The sequence below is a fragment of the Callithrix jacchus genome, chromosome 1, assembly GCF_049354715.1.
Source record: "Callithrix jacchus isolate 240 chromosome 1, calJac240_pri, whole genome shotgun sequence".
NCBI lineage: Eukaryota > Metazoa > Chordata > Mammalia > Primates > Cebidae > Callithrix > Callithrix jacchus.
The window spans coordinates 38,073,854-38,096,358 of record NC_133502.1 but is presented as its reverse complement, the minus strand read 5'-3'; the positions used below and the strand labels follow the sequence as shown (position 1 = coordinate 38,096,358).

Genomic DNA, 22,505 nt, shown 5'->3' with positions numbered 1-22,505 from the left:
ACACACACACACACAGTGTGTGTGTATGAGAGAGAACAGGCAAATGTGCAATAATAAAGCAAATGCTTGATCAGAATGTTAACACTAGGTGAATCTGGTTAAAGACATTGACCATATATTCTATGTACTATTCTTAGTTGTGCAACCTTTCTGTAAGTTTGAAACCATTTCCAAATAAAATATTTTAAGTATACATTTAAATTTTTTAAAAAGTTGAAAGCTGTAAATGTCATCCCAGAGACTTAGGTTCTAGAGTTCTTAGTAATTACCCAAGTCAAAAATGGCAGAAGTATATCAGCACAGTCTCACAAAGATTTTTCCTGATATCTGCTATGCTCAAACTACACAAAATTCTTAGAGCATTTTCACTCTCTTTAAGCTTTGGTGCAGAGAGAGAGAGAGAGTGTGTGCACAAGCACCCATGTAACAGGCAGGCAGACTCAGAGGGTGGAAAAGGAAAAAAGAAAGTATAATTTTAAACAATTAAAGACAGAATTAGCTCTACTTAATGCTTAAAAGACTTTAATCTGAAATAAACATGTCCAATTCTAACAAAGCTGTTAAATTAAATAAATTCTAATACTGAGCTAGAAAGGAAAATTACTTCAAAGTATCATTCAAGTTTTGTGTGTGTTGGGGATGAAGGCATGAAATATTATGTAACAATTATAATACAAGAATTTCACTGGAACCAGAAAAAATAACTAACAGAGACAAATTATAAGGCAATGGTATAATGCAATATTATTAATGTTTTTAAAATTCCTTACAGAAAAACTTCCAAATGTGAAGACCTGTCCATCCATTAAAAGTACTGCCGTATGGTTGCTGCCTGCAGTGACTTGTGTGCTAGGGCCTGGCAATGCTTGAACAAGTGTGGGACATCCCCTAGGTTAAAAAAAAAAAAAAAAAGTAAGTCAATTTCTTACGAGACTCAACTAAAACAGTAAGTAAACAATGCAATAAAGAGTAGAAAAGATATAAGGCACTAATAAGAATATTCAATAAACATTTAAGTGCTAAATGCCTATGTCCATTCCAGGTACTAGATAAACAAAGATGAAAAAGACAATTGCTGGCTTTAAGAAGATCATTAAAAAGATCTTCTAAATTTAATGACCCTAACCATAGACATAGAAGTCTTAATATTTCTAAAAACTGATGCTATATTTATTTTTAATCTGGTACTCTGTATACTGACTGACCTGCTAGAGATCTTTATATTTATTGGATGAAATAAGAATCACGTAATGCCTTAATAGGAATTCAATCCAGGAACTAGATGAAATAATTAATTTTATGTCTCTGTTTTCTAACTCTTATCACTAAGCAATAAGTTTAGATCTTAGAATCATAGTTAATGAGTCAAAACATAGTATCATGAGAGGCATTAGAGAAGCGGCTATAAGCTCAGGCCTGAAAGCTAGACTGGCTGGGTGTGACTCCTGGCTCCCCAACTTAATAGTAACGTGACCAGGACTTTGAACAAATTTTTCATTCTTTTTGTATTTCCTTTTTCTCTCTATCATATGGAGAATACTAACAAACGGTGTCTGCCCTCACAGGGTTCCTGTGAAGAATGAAGAGGTCCATTCATATCAAGTGCTTGGATCAGTGTCTGGCACATAGTTTAATGAATGGTAACTATTATGATAAATAACATCCTAGTATCCTTTCCTACTTTTAATAGCCATTTTTAGTAACCTTATTTGTAATTAGAAAAACAACCATCACAGAAATATTCCACACATAAGAGGAGAGCTCTGCTTTTGAGACAATGTAATTAGAACACTTTAAATTTTTTAAATTATACAAAATATATGTTTTTAGTGATTACTGAGACTGCCATGAAAAACGAATTGGAAAAGGACAAGACTAGCAGCTGGAAACCTAGTTAAGAAAATTTCATAGCAGTTTCGGTAATTTATGATGAAGGCCTTAACTAGGAACAGTGCAGAGTGAAAGAGTTAGTGACTCTGACAGCTATGTAAGCAACAGAACTGACGAAACTTGGCAGATGATTGATATGGGGCAAGGAAGATTTTTTTGTTTAAGCAACAGAGTAGACAGTGGTAATATTCACTTAAGTTATGAGAAGGAATGAGATCTAGGAAGCCTCTTTGAGAGAGAAAATAAGAGATCCTAATTTCCCTTATGAGTCTCTTCTAACACTTTAGATATAGACAGAGGAAGAAGAGCTCACAAACATCTAGATTAAACCACACAGGAAGAAAGAACTCAAGGAGACTCATTGGAAGAACAGGTTTCAAGAATGGAAAATAATGTACATTCCTAATGCTCTAAGGAGACGTACAAGTAACCACTGGATTTAGCAGAAGGAGGTCTCTGTGGTGGAAGCAGGCAACAGCAGCAGATAAGGAGTCAGAGAATACACAGTCTCTAATTTATCCCAACACCACAGGAAAAAAGAAAGGAGAGCCACCAGCTAAAGGAATAATGAAACTGAAGAAGAGGATTTGTCTTTTTTTTTTAATTATAGAGATTTGAGGAAGTTTAAAAGGTTGACTCAAGATAAAGACGATCAGAGAGAAACAGGAAACAGAAACAGATCTCTAAGGAAAAGGCAGCTAGGTTTCATAGCATGGACACGACAGGTTCTTCTTTCATTGTAACATGAGGAAAGAAGCAGAGAAGTGGTATGGATGCAGGCAGGTTCGCAGGGTTGGTGGGCTGAATAATTTCTTATTTTGGTTGCAACGTAAATGGAGGTCCTATGCTGAAAGACAGAAACAGGTGAATGGAGAATTTTAAGATTCAAGAAAAGGTATGGTGGTAGGTGGAACAGATACATACCAACAGCAGGAGTTCTCAACCTAAATATAAAGTACTTCTAGGAAGTCCATGAGTGAGCTTCAAAAGATCCCCTAAATTTGCAGGCAAATTTTTAAGTGTATATTCTCGTATTTTTCTGGACTGAGACCACATGTCTTTCATCAAACTCTCAAACAGTCTTAAGTCAAATAGTTCAAAGCTACACAACAGGAGGATTAATGACCATTGTAGAGGGACTGGTTGAATCTACAAATTATGTATCAGTCTGCATAGGTATGGTGATGTATTTCTTTCCAGAAGCTTAAGTGGAGGGTTAGGAGATATAAACAGATTGATCCATGCTTGCAGTTTTATCATGTCCTAGTACCAGGTCCAAGAGAGTGGGAAAATTGAAGAAATTGGTAAGAGGATAGGTGAAGAAGTTAAGCAACAGTCTTTAACTTGAGTAGGAAATAAAGTAAAAAAGGAATGAAAAATAGTGAAAGAGAGTTGCGGGGCATAAAGTCAAAGGCAAGTAAAGTAGGGCTGCATCACAGAGGAAGAAAGCATCATCAGATTACGGATATTTAAACTAGAGAATTCACAGTTAGAGCTATGGCAGATCCAGCATGGGTTCACAGAACATCCTCTGTGAATGCAGAAGTAAGGATGGAAAAGAAAGAATGCTGTACGGGACCATTCATGTGGACATTCACATCACTCATGTCTATAACACGACTCAGGGTAAGGAAATCCTCTGAGCCAGATGCTAAATTCTCAATGAATGAAAGGCAGTGACTGAAAAAAGGTAGTAGGTAACAATAGCAGAGTAGAACGAAATGGTCCTGCCTCAGAAGAGCAGTAGTTTTTCCACTTGAGGATGTAATAATACAGCTAGGAAAAACAGTGGAAAGGGAAGTGGTTCTCAATTCTGAGTATGGGGAGTTTTTACAAATGAATAATTGTCATTTCAAAGGGCCGTAAGTGGACCTCATGCCCTCACAGAAACATCCAGTCTACTGCAAACAAGAAACTGAAGGGATAATTCTTGCAACTGTTTACTCATCTGCAATTTACGAATCACTTTCACACAGAAAATGTGAAATTGTATCACAACTGTGGTAACTGTACAACTGATTATCAAAATAACTCCCTGAGGACAGCTGAAGAGTTTGAAAGAGTTTTCCCAAGAATTGGTGGCAGGTCTTCTAGTACATAGTCTTCAAACTCTTTAGATGATAGCAGAGAGTCTATTCACTAAAATACTTGAAAAACAGAGGAAGAACAGAAAGAAAAACTTTCTGTGTATGCAGGTGTGTACAACAAGCACTTTACATACATCACATTAATTCTACAACAATCCTATGGGATATAAAAACTAAGGCTTAGAGAAATTAGTCACATTGTTGATAAGAAGTGAAGCAAAAGAGCCGAACCATGGTTCCAGGTTCATGACTGTGTAGCACATTAGTGCAGAAGGAGGATAGGAGAGCAAGAAAAAGATGAAACTTGGAAACACTGTAAGAATTATCAAAATTCTGCTAGAAAAGAGAATAAAAGCAGCTAAACTATACAGTTTTTCCCCCCTATTACTAAACATGGTAAAAGAATTTGAAATGCAGAAACTGAAGAGCACATCAAACAAAATAAACCAAAAAGAGGGTTGGTAGACTCATGTCATGACTGAACGTATAAAAGTCCTCATAAGCCTTTTGACATTCACTTTAAAAAGCAGCCATAGGAACAGCTAACATTTAATGAGTGCTGACTATGGGCTAGGCTTCTGTGCTAAATCATCTGTTCATTTCACTGAATTCTCACACAACCTTCTGAGGGAGAGAGGCTTATTTACATTTAATAATCGAAGAAACTAAGATGCAAGAAAAGTAACCTGGCCAAGATTACATAGCTACCAAGGGACAGAATCAGGACCCAACACAGACACCAAACTCAGTCATTCTGGCAATATAACACATTAAATAAAGAGAGTATCAATAACATTTTTCCATCTTCATTATCATGCACACCATATTTATCTTAACACATTATTGTGTGCTATATAGTACATTCAGTAAATTCCAGTTAATAGTTCTTGATTAGTACAGACTTTTCAAAAATATTCTACACGGTAACACTTTATTTCAACTAAGCATCTACAAATGTTTTGCTTTGTTGTAGTTTATACATATGCTATAGAACTTTGTTCCTCCCAAGATTGTTCCTCAATTCCTTTCTGAATTAATAATAGAGTTCTCGATTACTATTTTCCAAGTCCCACAAAGATCCAGACAGACAAGGTAACTGAGTGCTTAAGACTGAAGCAGTCTTGATGAATTTCTCATATACTAGGCACAGTACATAAGTATGACTACTGCATTACCCATTTTAGCTCTGCCCACACTTCATGTAATCAGTCTTTCAGTTGCCACTCAATGGAACCAGGAGTAAAACATTCCATGTTGGAAAATAACAACTTTGGGTAGTTAAAACAGATTCCACCAGTATTTAATATTCTTAAGAAATTATTGTCACATGGTTGGTAAGAAGTGAAGAGCTGAACCTTGCCTCTACTTCCAGGTTCGATGACTGTGCCGCATCTACCAGTCACTACACCACTGTGTGGATCCCACCAATGTTTAATCTTCTTAAGAAACCCTGATATTTTGTTTCAACATTAAATGCTATCATATTTCATGAAGATGATAAACTCAAGTTATTTAAAATACTGAGCATATTGCTATAATATTATCACCGGAGGAAGTCTGGCCTGAAGCTGCCCTATATCTCTTGAGACTTGCGAATCAAAGAATGGTGTTCACTAGTATAACCCTGGTTATACTAATACCACAAAATAATGTTTTTAGGTAACCTCTTCATTTTAAAAGCTGACATGAACACCTTCCCTCTCAGCAGCCATCACACCTCAGTGCAGTGTGGAAGGATGCCATGCTCATGCTGCTCATTCTTCTGAGGGCCGAGTGCACAGTAAGATAACATAACCTGACCATAACGTGGCCAGGCTTTTCACTATTTCCCTTTCCACTCGTAAGACCATGAAATACTGTTATTTGCCAATTATTTTCTGTGATGTGCCCCCTTTGCTGCATACATGACTGAGACCCAATCTTGTCTAACTGCAATGCACCTTTCCCAGTTTCTATGGCTCACAAAATAACCACCAGCTAAATAACAACGATAACAGCACTACTGATACAAATAAACTCTCTTCTTCTGTGTCCTAACTCTCAAATGAGAAACAGAACAAAAAGATGCCACGCTCTTCCCCACAAAGGTTATACTCATCCCTCAAAATCAATGGGGGATTAGTTGTAGCATCCCCCGCAGCTACTAAACTCCATGGATGCTCAAGTCCCTTATTTAAATTGGCATGATATTTGCACATAACCTAAGCACATCCTCCTGTATACTATAAAACATCTCTAGATTACTTACAATACCTAATACAATGTAAACTCCACGTTAATGGCTGTTATACTCTATTGTTTAGGAGATAATGACAAGACAAAAACATCTGTACATGTTCATTATACATGCAATTATTGTAGGTCTAACTATGTTTTCTGTCAAGGTTGATTGAATCCATAGATGCAGAACCAACAGGTATAGAGGGCCAACTGTAATTACAACACAGATTCACCCTCTGCATCTCAGTAATGTTATTCAGTTGCAAAGAAAATATCTGTTGGCATCTAACATCTGTGACAGTAATTACTCAACACTGTTGATATTATGTCATATCCAACAGACACATTTGATAAGTAATTCTGCCAAAGACATCTTTTGCTCTTTTCAAGCATATTTGTCATTAAATATCTGTGATTGTGATAGTTTTACAAACCTTTTGAGAGTAGCATCAATTTTATGTTGCATTTGTGTTTCTAATGAGAAGTTCAACTCAGTGATATCTCAATCATCTCTTACTTCTAGCAACAAAATTCATAAAAGGAACTCAAGACATTCATTTTCATTGTCACTTTTTATGTAGTGCCCATGGATCTGACCCTGCCTCAGCTCAAGAGGTAGACAGTGGTTCCCATCCTGAATACATATAGAATCTAGGGACCTTTCAGAAAAAAACTATGATGCTGGCATCCTATCCAGGACCACTCCCCACCCCTGTCCCAGCCACAAGCCTTCCAACATGTATCTCTCAGAAATGCTAGATGTAGAATCCATGTATGATATTTTTTCAAATTCCCTAAGTAATTCTAATATACACCCAGGGTTAAGAATCACTAGTCTTTACCATATAAATGGCAGAATTCCATCCCTGCTACAATAGTAGGGTGAGTTCAAGATACAGTGAAAACCTTGGATTTTATGTAATGACTCTGTGAAGAGAAGTTCTCTTTCTTTCACTCTAAGGAGAAATCATAAAAGTCTCCTTGATTCTGGCACATACACTTTGACTACAAGGAAGAATAAGGCAGAGTAGAAGGTCAAAAAGAAGGTGAGTTTTTGCAACAAAGTGGATTGCTGAGTGAAGTCTGGCTTGAAGCTGCTCTGTATCTTTCTAGATTTCATAAATACTCCTATTTCTATGGTGAGACAGCCACAGACACAGACCATTCAGATTTCCTTTACGACAATCTGTTACAGAAAGTAGAATTAACTATTATAACAGCCTCAGGTGCTGTCTCTTTGGATGCATGAGGACATTCATCCCCTAGGGTGCTATCAGCTGTGCCTGAGCATGGTGAAGGTATGAATGCTGATCTATTCCTGCCCAATGCAGGACCCTTCCAAAGGTATCCTCAGCTTTGGGACATGCCACTGGTCTGGCTAAAACTCTCTTAATGCTATGCTGTAATCTAGACTCCTCCTACCCAATTCCTCCCTTTCTCCTTTCATAGGAATCAAAACTACATCGTATCTGAAGGCCTTCCCTGTCTATGCTAGCCCTTTTCCCCTTTATCTCTCTCACAGGTGTTTTCCCCTAATAAATTCTTTGTGCATCTAATCCTGTCTTGGCATCTGCTCTCTGGAAGACTTGAACTAATAAAGATAAATTTTCTGTTGCTTTTGACCAAAAGTATTCTGACTGCATTACGTAGAATACAAACTCGGCTGCTGCAATGAAAGACAAAGTAAGAGGGACTTCAAGATAAAAGTTTATTTCTCAGGCAAGTAGCATGCAATTGTAAGAAGCTAACGGGGGCAGTTCGCGGTGTCAGGGACCCAGGCTATTCCTCTTATACTTCTGCCATTCTCAATACACAGTCTCCAACTAATCATCTCTATGATAACTTCTTTAGTTTCTGCTACCACGTATTCATTCCAAGCAGCAAGTTGGGAGGAGAGAAGGGAAAATGGAGAGGTACGCCCTTTCCCTTTAATAGCAAGATTCCAAAGTGGAACCTATCACTTAGGTTCACATGGCCACATCCTGCTGCAATGGAGGCTGAGAAAAGTAACCTTTAGCTGCATGATCATGTCATAAACTAAAACTCCACTACCAAATGAAGTAGGGATATTAGGAAATGACTACCAGTCTCTCTACTACAATTAATTCTTTACTATTTGCAATAAGTCAAAATAGTTCATCAGAGAGACTAACAGCTTCTGTTAAAAATTATTAAAGTTTCAATGACTGCTTATTATTAGATGAAAAATACAAAACAGACATCAGGAACATGATCAAATCCATTGCTGACCTTTTAAAAAACACAATTCACTGTCTTTTCTATTACCATGCACAGCCTTTAAAAACATAATTGCTAAGAATATAGTAATATTTTGTGATAATCATAATCACTTTCATATTTAAAATATGTATCAACTTTTCTCCTGAAACTACAAAGTCCTTTATTCCCCACAAAAGCACTCAACCACAAAATCTGAAACCCACCAATAATTCATGGACCACACTTTGCAAAGCAGTGGCATAATATTATTTTAATTCTAGAAATGTATAAAGAGAGAGAGAGAGAGAGAAAGAGAGAGAGAGAGAGAGAAACAAGAAGGAAAAGAAAAAAGAACCCAGGATCTTCAAATGAAAAGTTAGCAAGTACCTGGAGTTGACATCTCCATGTCCTAGCTGCCCATGCTGCCCATAACCAAATGTATAGACATCTCCGTTTTCCATTAAAACCACTGAAACCAAAACACATAGCTTTATTTTTTCATCACATGCATTTTACATTTCTATTACAACTATACTAAAAGCAGTGTAATTTTTACTATTTAAGATTTATAGCACCATTAAAAATAGGTAACTGGTAGGAAAATTTATATTTAATGACAAATAAATATAATTTTAGTTTATAAAGTATTTTTGTAGGTCATATAAATGTATAATTTTTTCATAATACATACTTTGAAACTCTTACAAATAATATTTACTAACAATTCAACACATACTGGTTCAGGTCAACTGTAAAATCTTCTTAATAATCAGTAACTATATATAAAATATTGTTCTATCTAGGATAGGAGGTCTGCAAAATTATGTACGACATCAATGAAATGGCAGAACTTTAATGTCTGTTAATGCCTTACCAAATAATCTTCAAGGAAGGAATTTAACATTTTTCTTTTTCTTTTTCTTTTTTTTTTTGAGATGGAGTTTCGCTCTTGTTACCCAGGCTGGAGTGCAATGGCGCGATCTTGGCTCACCACAACCTCCGCCTCCTGGGTTCAGGCAATTCTCCTGCCTCAGCCTCCTGAGTAGCTGGGATTACAGGTACGCACCACCGTGCCCAGCTAATTTTTTGTAATTTTTAGTAGAGACGGGGTTTCACCATGTTGACCAGGATGGTCTCGATCTGTTGACCTCGTGATCCACCCGCCTCGGCCTCCCAAAGTGCTGGGATTACAGGCTTGAGCCACCGCACCCGGCCTAACATTTTTCATTTTTATAAAGGTTGAATGGTACAGCACAGGATAACCCAAATGCCAATATTTACTAAGAATTTAATTATTTTCTACCTTGTAAGAAAGTAAATTTATTGACGCACATTTATCACTGTACATTAACGAAATATGAGAACATGTTACAAATATCACAGCATTCTAGAACTGAAAGAGATTTAAGGCATTATTTCATCTTCCAGAATTTCTTGAATTATAAAAGAAGTCCATAGGAAAACAGACTGGAAGTTAGCTTTCTAGACAAGTACCTGTTCCATCCTGCCACAGTTGTTTAAAGTGACAGTGTAATAAATACAAAGCTCTTACAGATTTGAGAGATTGCCACACTATAGCTTTTAACACATAGTTAACAGGCTACGTCCATCAAATCTGAACAAATAAGTTATTTAGCACAATTGTAAAAATGCAGTTATACCCTAAAGTTCCAGCTGCTACCTGAATGGTGAAATCCACAGCTGACTTGGACTGCCCGGAGCTCACAGTCAAATCGCACAGAGCCTGGAGGGTACGTTGTGATTTTGCTTGCATCCTTTTCTCCTCTTTCTCCACTTCCATCTGTAAGTGTTATAATTTGTGAATTATGAATAATTAAGCCATTATTCAACCTCAAAATAAAAATTTTAATCAGTTTATTATGGAAGAACAAGAGAAAAATGTTAAAAGGAACAAGCAAGAAGAATCTGTAGCTGTTAGAAGTGATAGATCAAGAATCTACCTGCAAAGAAGCAATTTTGAAAAGATAGACTATATACTTCTGTTTGCAAATATCACTAAATTAATAAAAACAGAGATGAGATCTAGTTATGGATAAAACCTTATATAAAAAATGGGTAATTAAGTTATAGAAATATCAAACTTTAAAATATAAGTTTATATGGAAAAATTTAGTTTGCATAAAAAATTACTGCATGCAAAGTCATTTAACAATTATTTTAAACTTAGTGATATTGTTAGTACTAGCCGTTTTTAAAAAATTGCTAATGGATTCACAAGTGACTTAGATTTCCTAAACAGATCTTAGAAAGGCTACACTGTCCACCAGTATTGAGAAACTCAGCTGAACTTTTAAAAATGTATAAAGACCAAAGAGCTTTATTCAATATATTATAGTTCAATGGCCTATTCTCATTCATGTTTCCTGTGCCACCATCACCTTCAGCCGTATTGCTCTGTGGTTTTCTCCCTGTCCCCAACAACCAAACCTTTTTTCTGCTTTCATTTCTTCTTTCCTCCTCCCTTCTTATAATTTCTTCCATTTAGCTTGCTTTAAGTCTTTCTCTACCCCTAGTTTTTGCAATCCAACTTCGAATTTTCCAGCAATCTAATCACAGCAATAAAAACCACATTCCAGAATAGAAAAATATTTGTTTGGAATGTGTGAATAACAACAACTTACTTTTCCTAATCACAATGTACTTTTCCTATACATCACTAACATGTGACCTTTATATTATCAAGATTCAAATTCCTTGCACACAGAATGAATGTATTATCTGGAAGGAATTTCACAAGTTCAACTAGTCTAAACCACTCTCGAGTGGTATAGCAACTCTAAACAAGTGTGTATTATATGAAGATACATATGTGAATCTACAGACACACACTTTTAATTCTGTATTTTCATTGTGCATTTCAGAACATTAAACAGAATATTAAATAATTTTGTGTTTACTTTATTCTTTTTTTACCTAATCTTTAGTAATATCCAGGTGAGACAAAACCCACCTACACTATTACTTTCCTTTCCATAACTAACTGACTATGATTTTGAAAACCGTGAAACTCTTTATGATACTAGGACAGTAAAATCTCACTAATTCGGAATAACATAGAACAGGTAGGCCTGTGTAGCTGACTGGAAAAGTCTTAATCATACAGAACACTGAAGTAAAATTCAGTTTTGTTACCTTCAAGCAGTACAGATTACAGATTAAATGAAATGCTACAATAAATAGAGTGTGGCTACCTACATTATATTTCAAAATAGGCCAATATTACATTTAAAATGTACCATAAACATAAAAGTCCTTTAACATACAAGAATTAACTGCTGGACCCAGAGGTTGAAGGCACGCTGAAGGAATCCTTCATTTCTTGAGCCCTTGGTTTGAAAAGCTAGTGATTTTAGACAGGTTTCCCCTTATAAGTATGACCCTGAAAATTCAGAGGAAGAAATTATTTTGAATTTTTTACTCAAAAAAGATCACAAATACTGCATCTCAAGTATCATAAATTCAGAATTAGTGAGAGGTTTTACTATAATAGGATGAAGAATATGATTCCTCTTCTGCTAAATTATCTAATGTGGGTTTGCCAAATTAAATCAAAGAATGGATAGACTAAAAAGAAAAAAAAAAATCACGACATTTAGTTTCACTCCATCCAAAATAAAATATACTCGTTCAAAGCCTCCTCATGTTGGAAAGATAGTGGAATGTTAAAATATACGCAAAGGTCTACACACACACACACACAAATATATATCTTCCAAAGGCTATTTAATAAGATATTAGATGTAAAGAAATTTTACAGCTTTATTTCAATTGGTAAAAATGTCTAATTAAAACCAAATGTGATTTAACATAGAAAACACATTGTGTTCATATGATTCTGCAGACTTAATCAAACATTTTAAGTACCATTCCACTTTACATAAATGTATTGATACCTAGTTAGAAGGTTTTACCTTTGAATTTAGCATTTTGTCTCCTCCCTTGAATAGGAGATTAAATATAGGCATAAATCCCACAATAGAGACATAGCATCAGGGAAGGAGATTTTTTAAAAGGTTGGTAATTTACTGAATAAAACCACAATGAACTAAAAGAATAGCAGCTATTATTTAGATGTCAAAATAATACTAGAAACATTGTGTTCACTGAAACAAACTGCATCTGTACAAAACAACTTCTCAATTATTATAGATGGTAAAAATCTTACAAGTAAAAAAACTGAGATGAGGGTCTTAATCATTAGCAGCAGTAACAGAAAAAAAAATACACACACGCACACACACACACACACACACACGGTATTTGGTATTTTGGCCACTTATTAAGTGCCTTTTTTCTTTGACAAAAAAGGCACTTAATAAGTGGCCAAAAATTTAGTGCAAATTTAAGAACTAGCAAGTGAAATCAGCCAGATTACTTCTGCTCAAGTCGAGCGTGGTAGTTCACACCTGTAACCTCAGGACTTTGGGAGGTCAAGAAGGGCAGATTGCTTGAGCCTAGGAGTTCAAGACCAGCCTGGGCAAAATGGCAAAACCCTGTCTCTACTAAAAATACAAAAAACTAGCTGGGTGTGGTGGTGAATACCTATAGTCCCAGCTACTTGGGCAGCTGAGGTGGGAGAATCATCTGAGCCGGGGAGGTCAAGGCTGCAGTGAACTGTGATCATGACACTGTATTCTAGCCTAGATGATAGAGTGAGACCCTGTCTCTCTCTCTCTCTCTCTCTCTCTCTCTCTCTCTCTCTCTCTCTCTCTCTCACACACACACACACACACACACGCACACACACACACAATCTGTTCAAGCTCATTATTCAGTAAAGTGTTAAGAGCAGCAATAAGATCTAAGCTTATATCTATATAAAAAATCACATATTATCTGTCAATAAAAAATTGACAGGTGTGAATAATCTTACAATAATTGGCCATTTAAGTATGAGCACATCTGTACTTTGCCTAAGATAAATGTGGTGTGGGTGTGTGTGGGTGTGGACCATATAATATTGAAACTACAATAGCTACAAAGCCTTGGCAAATATGTAACTAAAATATTGGATGTATATACACATTATATATAATTAAACACGCATATTTGTGTAACAGAGAAAAAAGAGGGCTCAGTATCTAAGGGACTCTAACTTCTAATTTTAATTTTTACTAAAATCTATACATTCAGAGGGTAATCCTACAGTCATGTATATCACAGAAACTATCACAGGTCACAATGAGTACTTGGAGCAAAATCATTAAAACAAATCAGCAAGGATAAAAGTAGCTGCAATTTACTAAGCACTTGCTGTGTGCCAACTGAACACTGTCAACAATTAAATACCACAATGGATGAGTGCTTGGGGTATTGGAACCTAAGAACTTGGACTGGAATCTTTGCTCTACCATCTGCTAGTTGTTGTAAGAAAACTGGACAATGGACATTTTGGTCTTAGCTTTCCTATCTATAATATAGCAACAATGGTATATGACTCACCAGGTTGCTATGGGAATTGAGTAAAATAATATATGAAAGATGCTCAATCAATATTTACTACTGTTGCTTTCTTTAATGAATACAGCAATCCCATGACACAGGTATTCTTATTCATTCTACAGATGAAAAAAACTAAGGTTTGGAGGGTGAAGGGATTAAGTAACCAGCCCAAAACCATACACGGTAGAACAAATTTGCAGTTTAATCATAAATTAGGCTCATGCATTTTACTACCACCAAATGGTTAAAACCTTAAATCTTTTGTAAAAATAAACTATGCATTTAATCAATTTCAAATAGTGTACCTTTAAGATAATTCTGAAAAGGAAAATAAAAAATCTGATTCAAAATATTAAAGCTAGTATTCATGGAGGATTTGTATGTGCAAAGACTATATATGTGTATGTGCAAAGATTACAAACATGTATTTTAATCTTCATAGCAACACAATTAGTTAAGAATTACTGTTTTCATTTTTAAAATAAGAAAACTGAAGCCAAAGAGATTAAGATATTTTGCACAGTCATGTAGTTCTAGTAAATGACAAATTTAGAAACAGAATTGAAGCCTAATTCCAAAGGCTATAATATTTTCATCACATCATACCATTTCCAAACAGAAAGTAAGCGTAAAATAGACTCAGATGTTTATCAGTATGCTTTTGGATTTTCACATCAGTCATTTTAAAATAGATATTAGGACTATCTCTGAAACAATTCAGATGTTCCTAACTATGTATACTATCTAATATATTTTTCTACGTAAGGTACTGAATAGCTGAAACAAATGTTAATTCAGTTATCTGTTTCAAATATAGCTTATGGAGACATTTTAGAATAATTTATTATATTTAATATGGGATTTTACTTATCGATTCAGACTATATATTTAATTTTGCCTTTAGTCAATATCTGCCTATATAGGATAAATTCAGTGACCTCCTCTGAATTTTCTCCAATCACCCAGTTCTCTAACTTTCCATCTTAGAACTTACTCCTGGTTAAAAATAAATCCACAGTTCTTACTCTCTATACACCCTCCCAAAAGAGTCACAGTCTAAAAAATTTAATCATCATCTTATAATTTGTACCAACATAATTAAATGTAAGATAGAACACAGCAATCAATACCATGAACTTCTCAGCAGATAAACTAGAAGATTAACTGGATAAGGTGAAGAAAAAAAGATATATAGAAAAATACTTAATAAAATAAAAGACTATGAAAATATGTACATGTTGAACATCCTTATTTGAAATGCTTGGGACCAGAAGTATTTTGGATTTCTAATTTTTTTCAAATTTTTGAATATTTGCATATATGTAATGAGATATCTTGGGGATGGGACCCAAGTCTAAACATGTAATTCATTGATATTTCATATATACATTACTCACATAGCCTGAAGATAATTTTATGCAATATGTTAAATAATTTGGTACATGAAAATTTGTATACCCAGAAGTATCAGAAAGCAAAGGTACCTCAGCCACCCACATAGACAAACTGTGATTGTTTGGCATCACTATCATGCTGTGCATGGAAAAGTTTCATCATAGCTGAAGGGGGCTGAGAAGTTCATTTTTCTCTCAAGGACACTGAATAAGCTGTGTGCTAGGAGTGCAACCTGTCACAGGAAGTCAGGTGTGGAATTTCCCACTTGGGGGCTTTGTGTTGATGCTCAAAAAGTTTCAAATCTAGGAGCATTTCAAATTTTCAAATTAGGGATGTTCAACATGTTAGAGTAAAAGCAGTGAATGGAGAGATGATTAAATGACAGGACAGTGAGTGTAAATGGTTAGTTGCTGGAGAGAAATTAGTGAGTAGTAAATTAATACTCTTTACAAAAACAGGGCAACATTTGATAAATTATTATTTGTACTGTAAGTTTGAGGAGTAAAAAGATAAAACTATCTCACTCTATGAAACCATAAAATCCAATAAAATCTGGTCCTACACTGTGATATTACAAAGTAGGTCCTTAAAAAGTGGTTGCCACAAGTATACAAAGAAACTTGTTATAAAGTAACCCCATGACAAACAAAACTGAAGGCTGTCATTGAATAATTTGCTTTTTACTGCAACCTCTGCCTCCCAGGTTCAAGTGATTACTGTGCTCCTGCCTCAGCTTCCTAAGTAGCTGGGATTACAGACATGTGCCACTTCGCCAGGCTTATTATTATTATTATTATTATTTGTATTTTTAGTAGAGATGGGTTTCACCATATTAGCCAGGCTGGTCTTGAACTCCTCACCTCAAGTGATCTGCCCCTCTCAGCCTTCTAAAGTGCTGCGATTACAAGCATGAGCCACTGTACCCAGCCACATTGAATAATTTCTATAGCCAATCGTTAAGTGACAATGGGAAAGGTCTGCTTTAAATTTGCAACCTTAGTCTTCATTTAACATTTCATTTAAAAATCTGGAAAAGGTAAAGATACTTTTCCATGAGATACTGACATGGAGCTAAAAAGGTTTTTAAACGGTCTCGTGAAATGTGAATATTCAACCTCAGGTAAACTTTTGGGAAAACTTCACTTTCATATAATTGGGGGAAAAAACTGAAAACATACGTTCTAATTGTGACATAGTAGAAATCATAAGAGATCAGACATTCTGGCAATAACAATTTCACTGCATACCCTCCCAAATATTATTCCTTACATATATATCTAATCTTTTTTGGGATCAGCTTTCTCAGGTTGAAAATTTCTTAAATACTTATGGCATTGTTAAAGCACTCAGTAAATAAAACAATCACAAATTTTACTGTGGTTAATTGCATTAGATTTAAAACACTATTTTTATTTCTGCAGAATATATCTTAAGTTGTGCTCTATTTATACCTTTACTAAAGATGAGTTTTGTCTATTTTGTTTGGGTTTTTGTTCTGAGTGGCAAATTGACAGACTGAAAGAGGCAAATAAAAATAAAGTTATTATACTACTTATCTATGAAAATTTTAAAAAATTAGACTATGACAGTTTTGTAGCAAAAAAAAAAAAAAAAAGAAAGATCCGAACATTAATTAGATTAATTTGTCTATATGGTAAGCATGTTTTTAAAACTTCCTATTCTGTTTTGCCAGACCTCTCTTAGGCATTTAAGAAAATGGCAATTTTAAGCTGTCCTAGCCAAGGAGGAGGACTGGTTCAAAGGCCATGATTCAAGGCAAAATTTTTATATAAATTTATAAATTCCTTGTATTAAATTCTTTCCTAATCTTAGTTGACCCATAATTTGTGGTTTACAAGAAAATAAGCATGCTTCAAGAATATATTTAATAACCTAGAACTCTGAGATCTCAAAGAGCAACACTAAGCTAGACTGCTACTCCCTCACAGACTAGGAGGGCCCTCTGACCACTGCCAGGGACTACAGACAGTCAACATGATTTGTGCTTTGCTTGCACGTATCTCTACTTAACCCACAAACATCAAATATTTGTATATTCATTTGTTGTATATATAAACTTAATAAACAGTGAAAAAGTGTAATGGCAGCCTTATTACCATTTAACATACTGAATTTAGTAATTTTGTTCATCCTAAAGCATATAAACAGCATTCAAAAAAGAACTGTAAAATGCCAAATCAGTCATTAAAGAGCAAATAATAAAAGCCATAAGACAGAAAGCAGTAATTATTTTACCTTCCCTTAACTTTCTGAAATTTGAAGAGAAATGGAAAAGAAAAAGATGATACACTGTAAAATGCCTCCTTTATTAAAGCTAACCAAACCAATGAAACAAGAAGCATGACAGTCACTGACAAATGGTACCACTTTCAGCATGTTCTTTCTCCTCAGGCTGCATCGTAATGATAGAAGCAAAGTAGAAGAATCAGGTTTGTGCATTTTCCCAGAGACAAAATTCAAATGAGTGGAAGAAATTGGGAAAGTATCCCACCTAGGTGATAAGGAAGACCAAATACCTTTGTGCTTGTCCCGTTTATGCTTTAGCTGTGCTGGATGGGATCTGAGTCTGGCTAGAGCCTGTTCTCGATGGTTCATAAAAATAGGACCAGCAAATACAAGGGGGCCTGAGGAGAAACATTTTGTATGTGCATAGAAAAACTCACAAAATGAAAACACTATAATGTACAAAAATAATTCAAACTAAAAAGCATAAGAACTTATTCTTAATGGTTTTGGACATTATATTTTGCTTCCAACTTCCCCACTCCAGCCCCCACCCCACCCATAACCTATTCACCATTGCATATAAAAGTTAACATCTTAAATACAGTTTACAAAGTATAAATCTGATCCTTTGCACTTATAAATTATTGAGTAGTTACTAACAGTCCCAAATAATCAGAAGTTCAATTTAAATAAATCATCTTACAAATACTTTTTAGTATCATAGATATTCAAAGTCAGTAAACCATGCATTCATTGAAGACAAATATCTTGCCCACTGAAACATAAAAACCAACTAATTTTTAAATTAATCATTAAGTTTTAACAAGGTCTTCCAGGTTTAATGTTTGTATTAATCTTCCTACAAAACCAAAATAAAAACATTACTGAGTTTACTACATGCAATAATAGAGGTTAAGAACACCAGATGATCAAAAACAAAACAAATGTCTATAATCTACATATAGATATATATATAAACACACACACACACACACACACAGGGGGAGGGGGGTGGGCGGGAGAAACAGAGAGAGAAAGAGAGCCTGGGCTTTATATTGACGGCAAAGAGGGTACCTAACCCAAATAACATAATAACATTTTGGAAACATCTTCATTAAATAATTTATTTCTAAAGTACCACTATGTACATATATATAAAAGTATACAAATACATACCCATACAGATTACAGTTCTTTTCACTAATATGACATTTAAGAAAAAAATCTACAGCCAAATTAATTTTAATAAAATAAATCACTTTTCCCATTAACATTTACCTTGAAAAGAAAAATAAATTTGTTATAACTTTAAATATTAGGTCTTCTCTTATGCATTAGAACTACAGTGTTCTTGAGTTTTAACAACATCAAAAATGCCTTCGAATGTGAAAACACTCTAAATTTGACAGGTTACCATTAACTGAAATGAGAATTATGACACTAAGCAATGAACATTTTCAATTAAAACAAGTTTTTTCATGATTCTCTACTGATCTTCAGTTTAATTAATTTTTCTAATGATGGGACAAATTGAAGCTATTGCCCTCTAATAAAATTTCATAAATGTCAAATTAAATACCAAAGTACCCTTCATTAAATTTAACAAGCGGGTAAAGAAACCATATTTCAACTATATTTCTAAATATAAACAAAAATTCAAATAGCTGTAATTGTATGAAAAACCAAGAATAACATATGCTACGACTATGACAGATAGAAACATGCTAATAAAGAGTAAGTATTATTTCCCAATAATGCAGTACCAATTATTTACAAGCTAAAGTTATATAAATTGGGTTTCATTTCTTTTTTTGTTTGTTTGTTTTTTTGTTTGTTTGTTGAGACGGAGTCTCACTTCGTCGCCAGGCTGGAGTGCAGTGACTCAACCTCGCTCACTGCTACCTCCGCCTCCCAAGTTCAAGCAATTCTCCTGCCTCAGCTTCCTGAGTAGCTGGGACTACAGGTGCGCACCACCATGCCCAAATAACGTTTGTTTGTTTGTTTTTTTAGTAAAGATGGGGTGTCACCATGTTGGCTCGGATGGTCTCGATCTCTTGACCTCGTGATCTCCCAACTTGGCCTCCCAAAGTGCTGGGATTATAGGCGTTAGCCATCATGCCCGGCCTCAGTTTCTAAAATGTAGTAAAATTGATATTTCAAATATGAACAAAATGCCTTATTTCTTAGCAGGCATTATTTATCAATTGTTACAAAGCAGATATATAAATTACAATAAAAAGTATTTTTGAAGTATATTAAAAAAGTTATAGATATTAAGGTAATAATATAAAGCTGTATTATCATTTTCTGATTTCTATGATCTGCCTGCAATATTGTTTCTCCCCATTAAAATACATTACACCTATTTAGTGTCTTGCTAAATTCAATCTTTTTAGAATCTTTTGATTTATAAATCAAGAAGGCCTGGGGGCAATCATGTCTAAAATTTGAAGTGATCAGACTCTAAAATACTATTGTATCCCCCAAGCTAAAATAATGTTTCTTCAAATATAGTTGAGTTACTAATTTATTCACCAGTTGTTTTGATTGTCTTTTATCTAGAAGACACTAAGTGAAATGAATATAGTGACAAAGATATCGGTCTCACTGGAATTCAGTCTACTAGGGAAAACAGAAATCAAAACAAAAACTATGAAATATTACAATAAATGCTATAAAAGAAGTCTCTATACGTTATGTCCTGAAAGATGGAAAGATATTAAATAAACTCTAGAGAATCAGTGAGGTTTCAAAGAATGACAAAAAGTTTAACAAGAGAAAAGGAAAGGAAGAGAGGGCATTCCAGTTAAAAGGAATCAGATATAAATTAAAATTTTATAAAAGCCTAAAGATGATAAACAATATTGTATAGTCATTAAAAACATACATAGCTGACTTTTACAAAGTATATGTGATGGAGCAAAAGTCTTGGGAAATTTGTTTGGAGAGGTATGCGGAAAAAAAAACCCAGATAATTAAAACCTTTTCATACCATAAAGCATTCTAAAGATAAGTCCCTAAACTGCTTTCAATTAGCCAACAAAGACATACTATAAATCATGGTACTAACAGGTAAATTGTGAAGTCCTGGGAACGTTGATAAACAAGATACAATCGCTGCTTCGAAAAGCTCACATTCTAATGAGGGGAGAGAGGGTTTACACACAACTAAACAAGAAATTAGGACACTCTGCTATGATGAAAAAAGCACACACAAACTGGAGGAGGAGCTAACAAAACTTGAAGGTGGGAAGGTAGAGAATATAGAGATAGAAGAAAACATCACCTAAGATGAGGTCAAATAAAGGAGGTAGAAAGAAGTATAAAGGTTCAGAGATAGGGAATAAAAAGAGGACAGAGAAAAGAAATGAGAATAGAGAGAGATGAGTCTGTAGAGATAAAAGTGCACCCTTCATCCTAGGGACTACGAATAGCCTTTTGGTTTTAAACAGAGAACTGCTACTGATCTGATCTGTATTGCAGATCGAATATTCTGGAAGGTGACTAATGGCTTAAAAGAGGATAAAACTGGAGGTAAGGCCAATTAAAAGGCGTTTTGCTGTCATTCAGGCAAAGAAGGGAAGGGGCCTCAGCTAAGCAAACTGAGATTCTCAAAAGCAGACATTCAAAAGCTATTAAAGAATTAAGAGGACTGAATAAATAGAAATTGGTTGTTTATTTCTTTCATTGAAAGAGAAGTGAATAAAATAGGGGTATGAGATAACCAGGTTTAGAGATTCAGACGCTACACAGATGTGTAGACAATGGGTAATTCAGAGTCCATCCATAGGCAGTTAGGCAGAAAGCATGGAATAAGTGGCAGTGTTAAATAGTACAAGCCTTTCAGAAAGCTACTGGTGACACATTTCAAGATCTTAAAAATTATTATCCTTTGGCCTAGTAACTACACTCTAGAAATCTATCCTCAAGAAAACTCTAAAATGTTTTTTAAAAGGGTTTTGCCTCAAAGGTGTTTACTACAACTTTATTCATTATAGCAAACATTTAAAAAATACCCAAATGAAAACAATTAACTAAAAATGATAATACATCTACTCAATGGAATAATATATAGCTATTAAAATGAGATTTATAAAAAATTTTTACACAGAAATGATTTTGTGTTATTTAAATTAATAATGAGATACCATTATTCACCAGTTTTGCAAGAATTAAAAAGAATAACTAAACCCAGGTGTGGTGGCACATGCCTGTATTTCCAGCTACCCAGGAGGCTAAGGCAGGAGGATCACTTAAGCCCTGTAGTTTGATGCCATCCTGGTCAACACAGAAAGACCCTGTCTCTACAAAAAAATAAAAGAATAACTAATACAGGTGATGCTAGAGGAAAAAACATCACTCATGTGTTAGTCTAGAGAGTATAAATTCCTATAACATTTTAAAAACAATGTGAATTATCTGTTAAAATTTAAAACAGATATACTCTCTGCCCCACACATTCTATTTTGGGAAAGTTCTACTATATAAACACTAATATGTAGCTCTAAGTTTAAGAATATTTATTATAGTAAAGCCCACAAAATCTAAAATAACCTGAATACCCATTAACAAAATAATGGTTGCATAAACTATGGATAACCATTGTTTAGGTAGTTACTGTATAGAATGTGGTAAATACACATTTACTGACCTCCTCCAGTGTGTGTTCACCTTGTACTGTGAAATGAGAAAAAGATGTTGCAAATATATACATAAATACTACTTTGATAAATAAACATATTTCTACACTTTCACATATGTGTGGGTATCTGTACATGACTATATTTTAATAGAGTAAGATGTTAGACTATTAACATCATTTGCTTGGTGGGGAAGTGGAAATGGAAAGGTGGGGGTAAAATGATAGCAAAATATAAAAATGTATGTATTATAACACTTTACAAAACAAAATTCAGTCAATACTTTAATATGCTTTTTGCAATAAAGCACAAAAAACTTTTGTGATATAATATTAAAGGGAAT

At 34.6% G+C, this 22,505-nt stretch overlaps 1 protein-coding gene across 50 annotated transcripts in view; it reads right to left on the bottom strand.

The window, feature by feature from the left end:
* MYCBP2 (MYC binding protein 2) overlaps positions 1–22,505 on the bottom strand; it is a 286,856-nt gene that overhangs the window by 167,531 nt on the left and 96,820 nt on the right. For 30 of the 50 annotated variants that reach the window (XM_054252281.2, XM_054252282.2, XM_054252292.2 and 27 more), the window contains exons 18-21: positions 17,813–17,920; positions 10,099–10,218; positions 8,805–8,886; positions 771–888 (exon numbers count right to left, since the gene is read on the bottom strand). In XM_054252281.2, coding sequence (XP_054108256.1) covers positions 771–888; positions 8,805–8,886; positions 10,099–10,218; positions 17,813–17,920 — 428 coding nt within the window. The remainder of the gene's footprint in view (positions 1–770; positions 889–8,804; positions 8,887–10,098; positions 10,219–17,812; positions 17,921–22,505) is intronic. The other 20 variants (XM_054252294.2, XM_078342144.1, XM_078342490.1 and 17 more) reach the window with 1 other exon arrangement.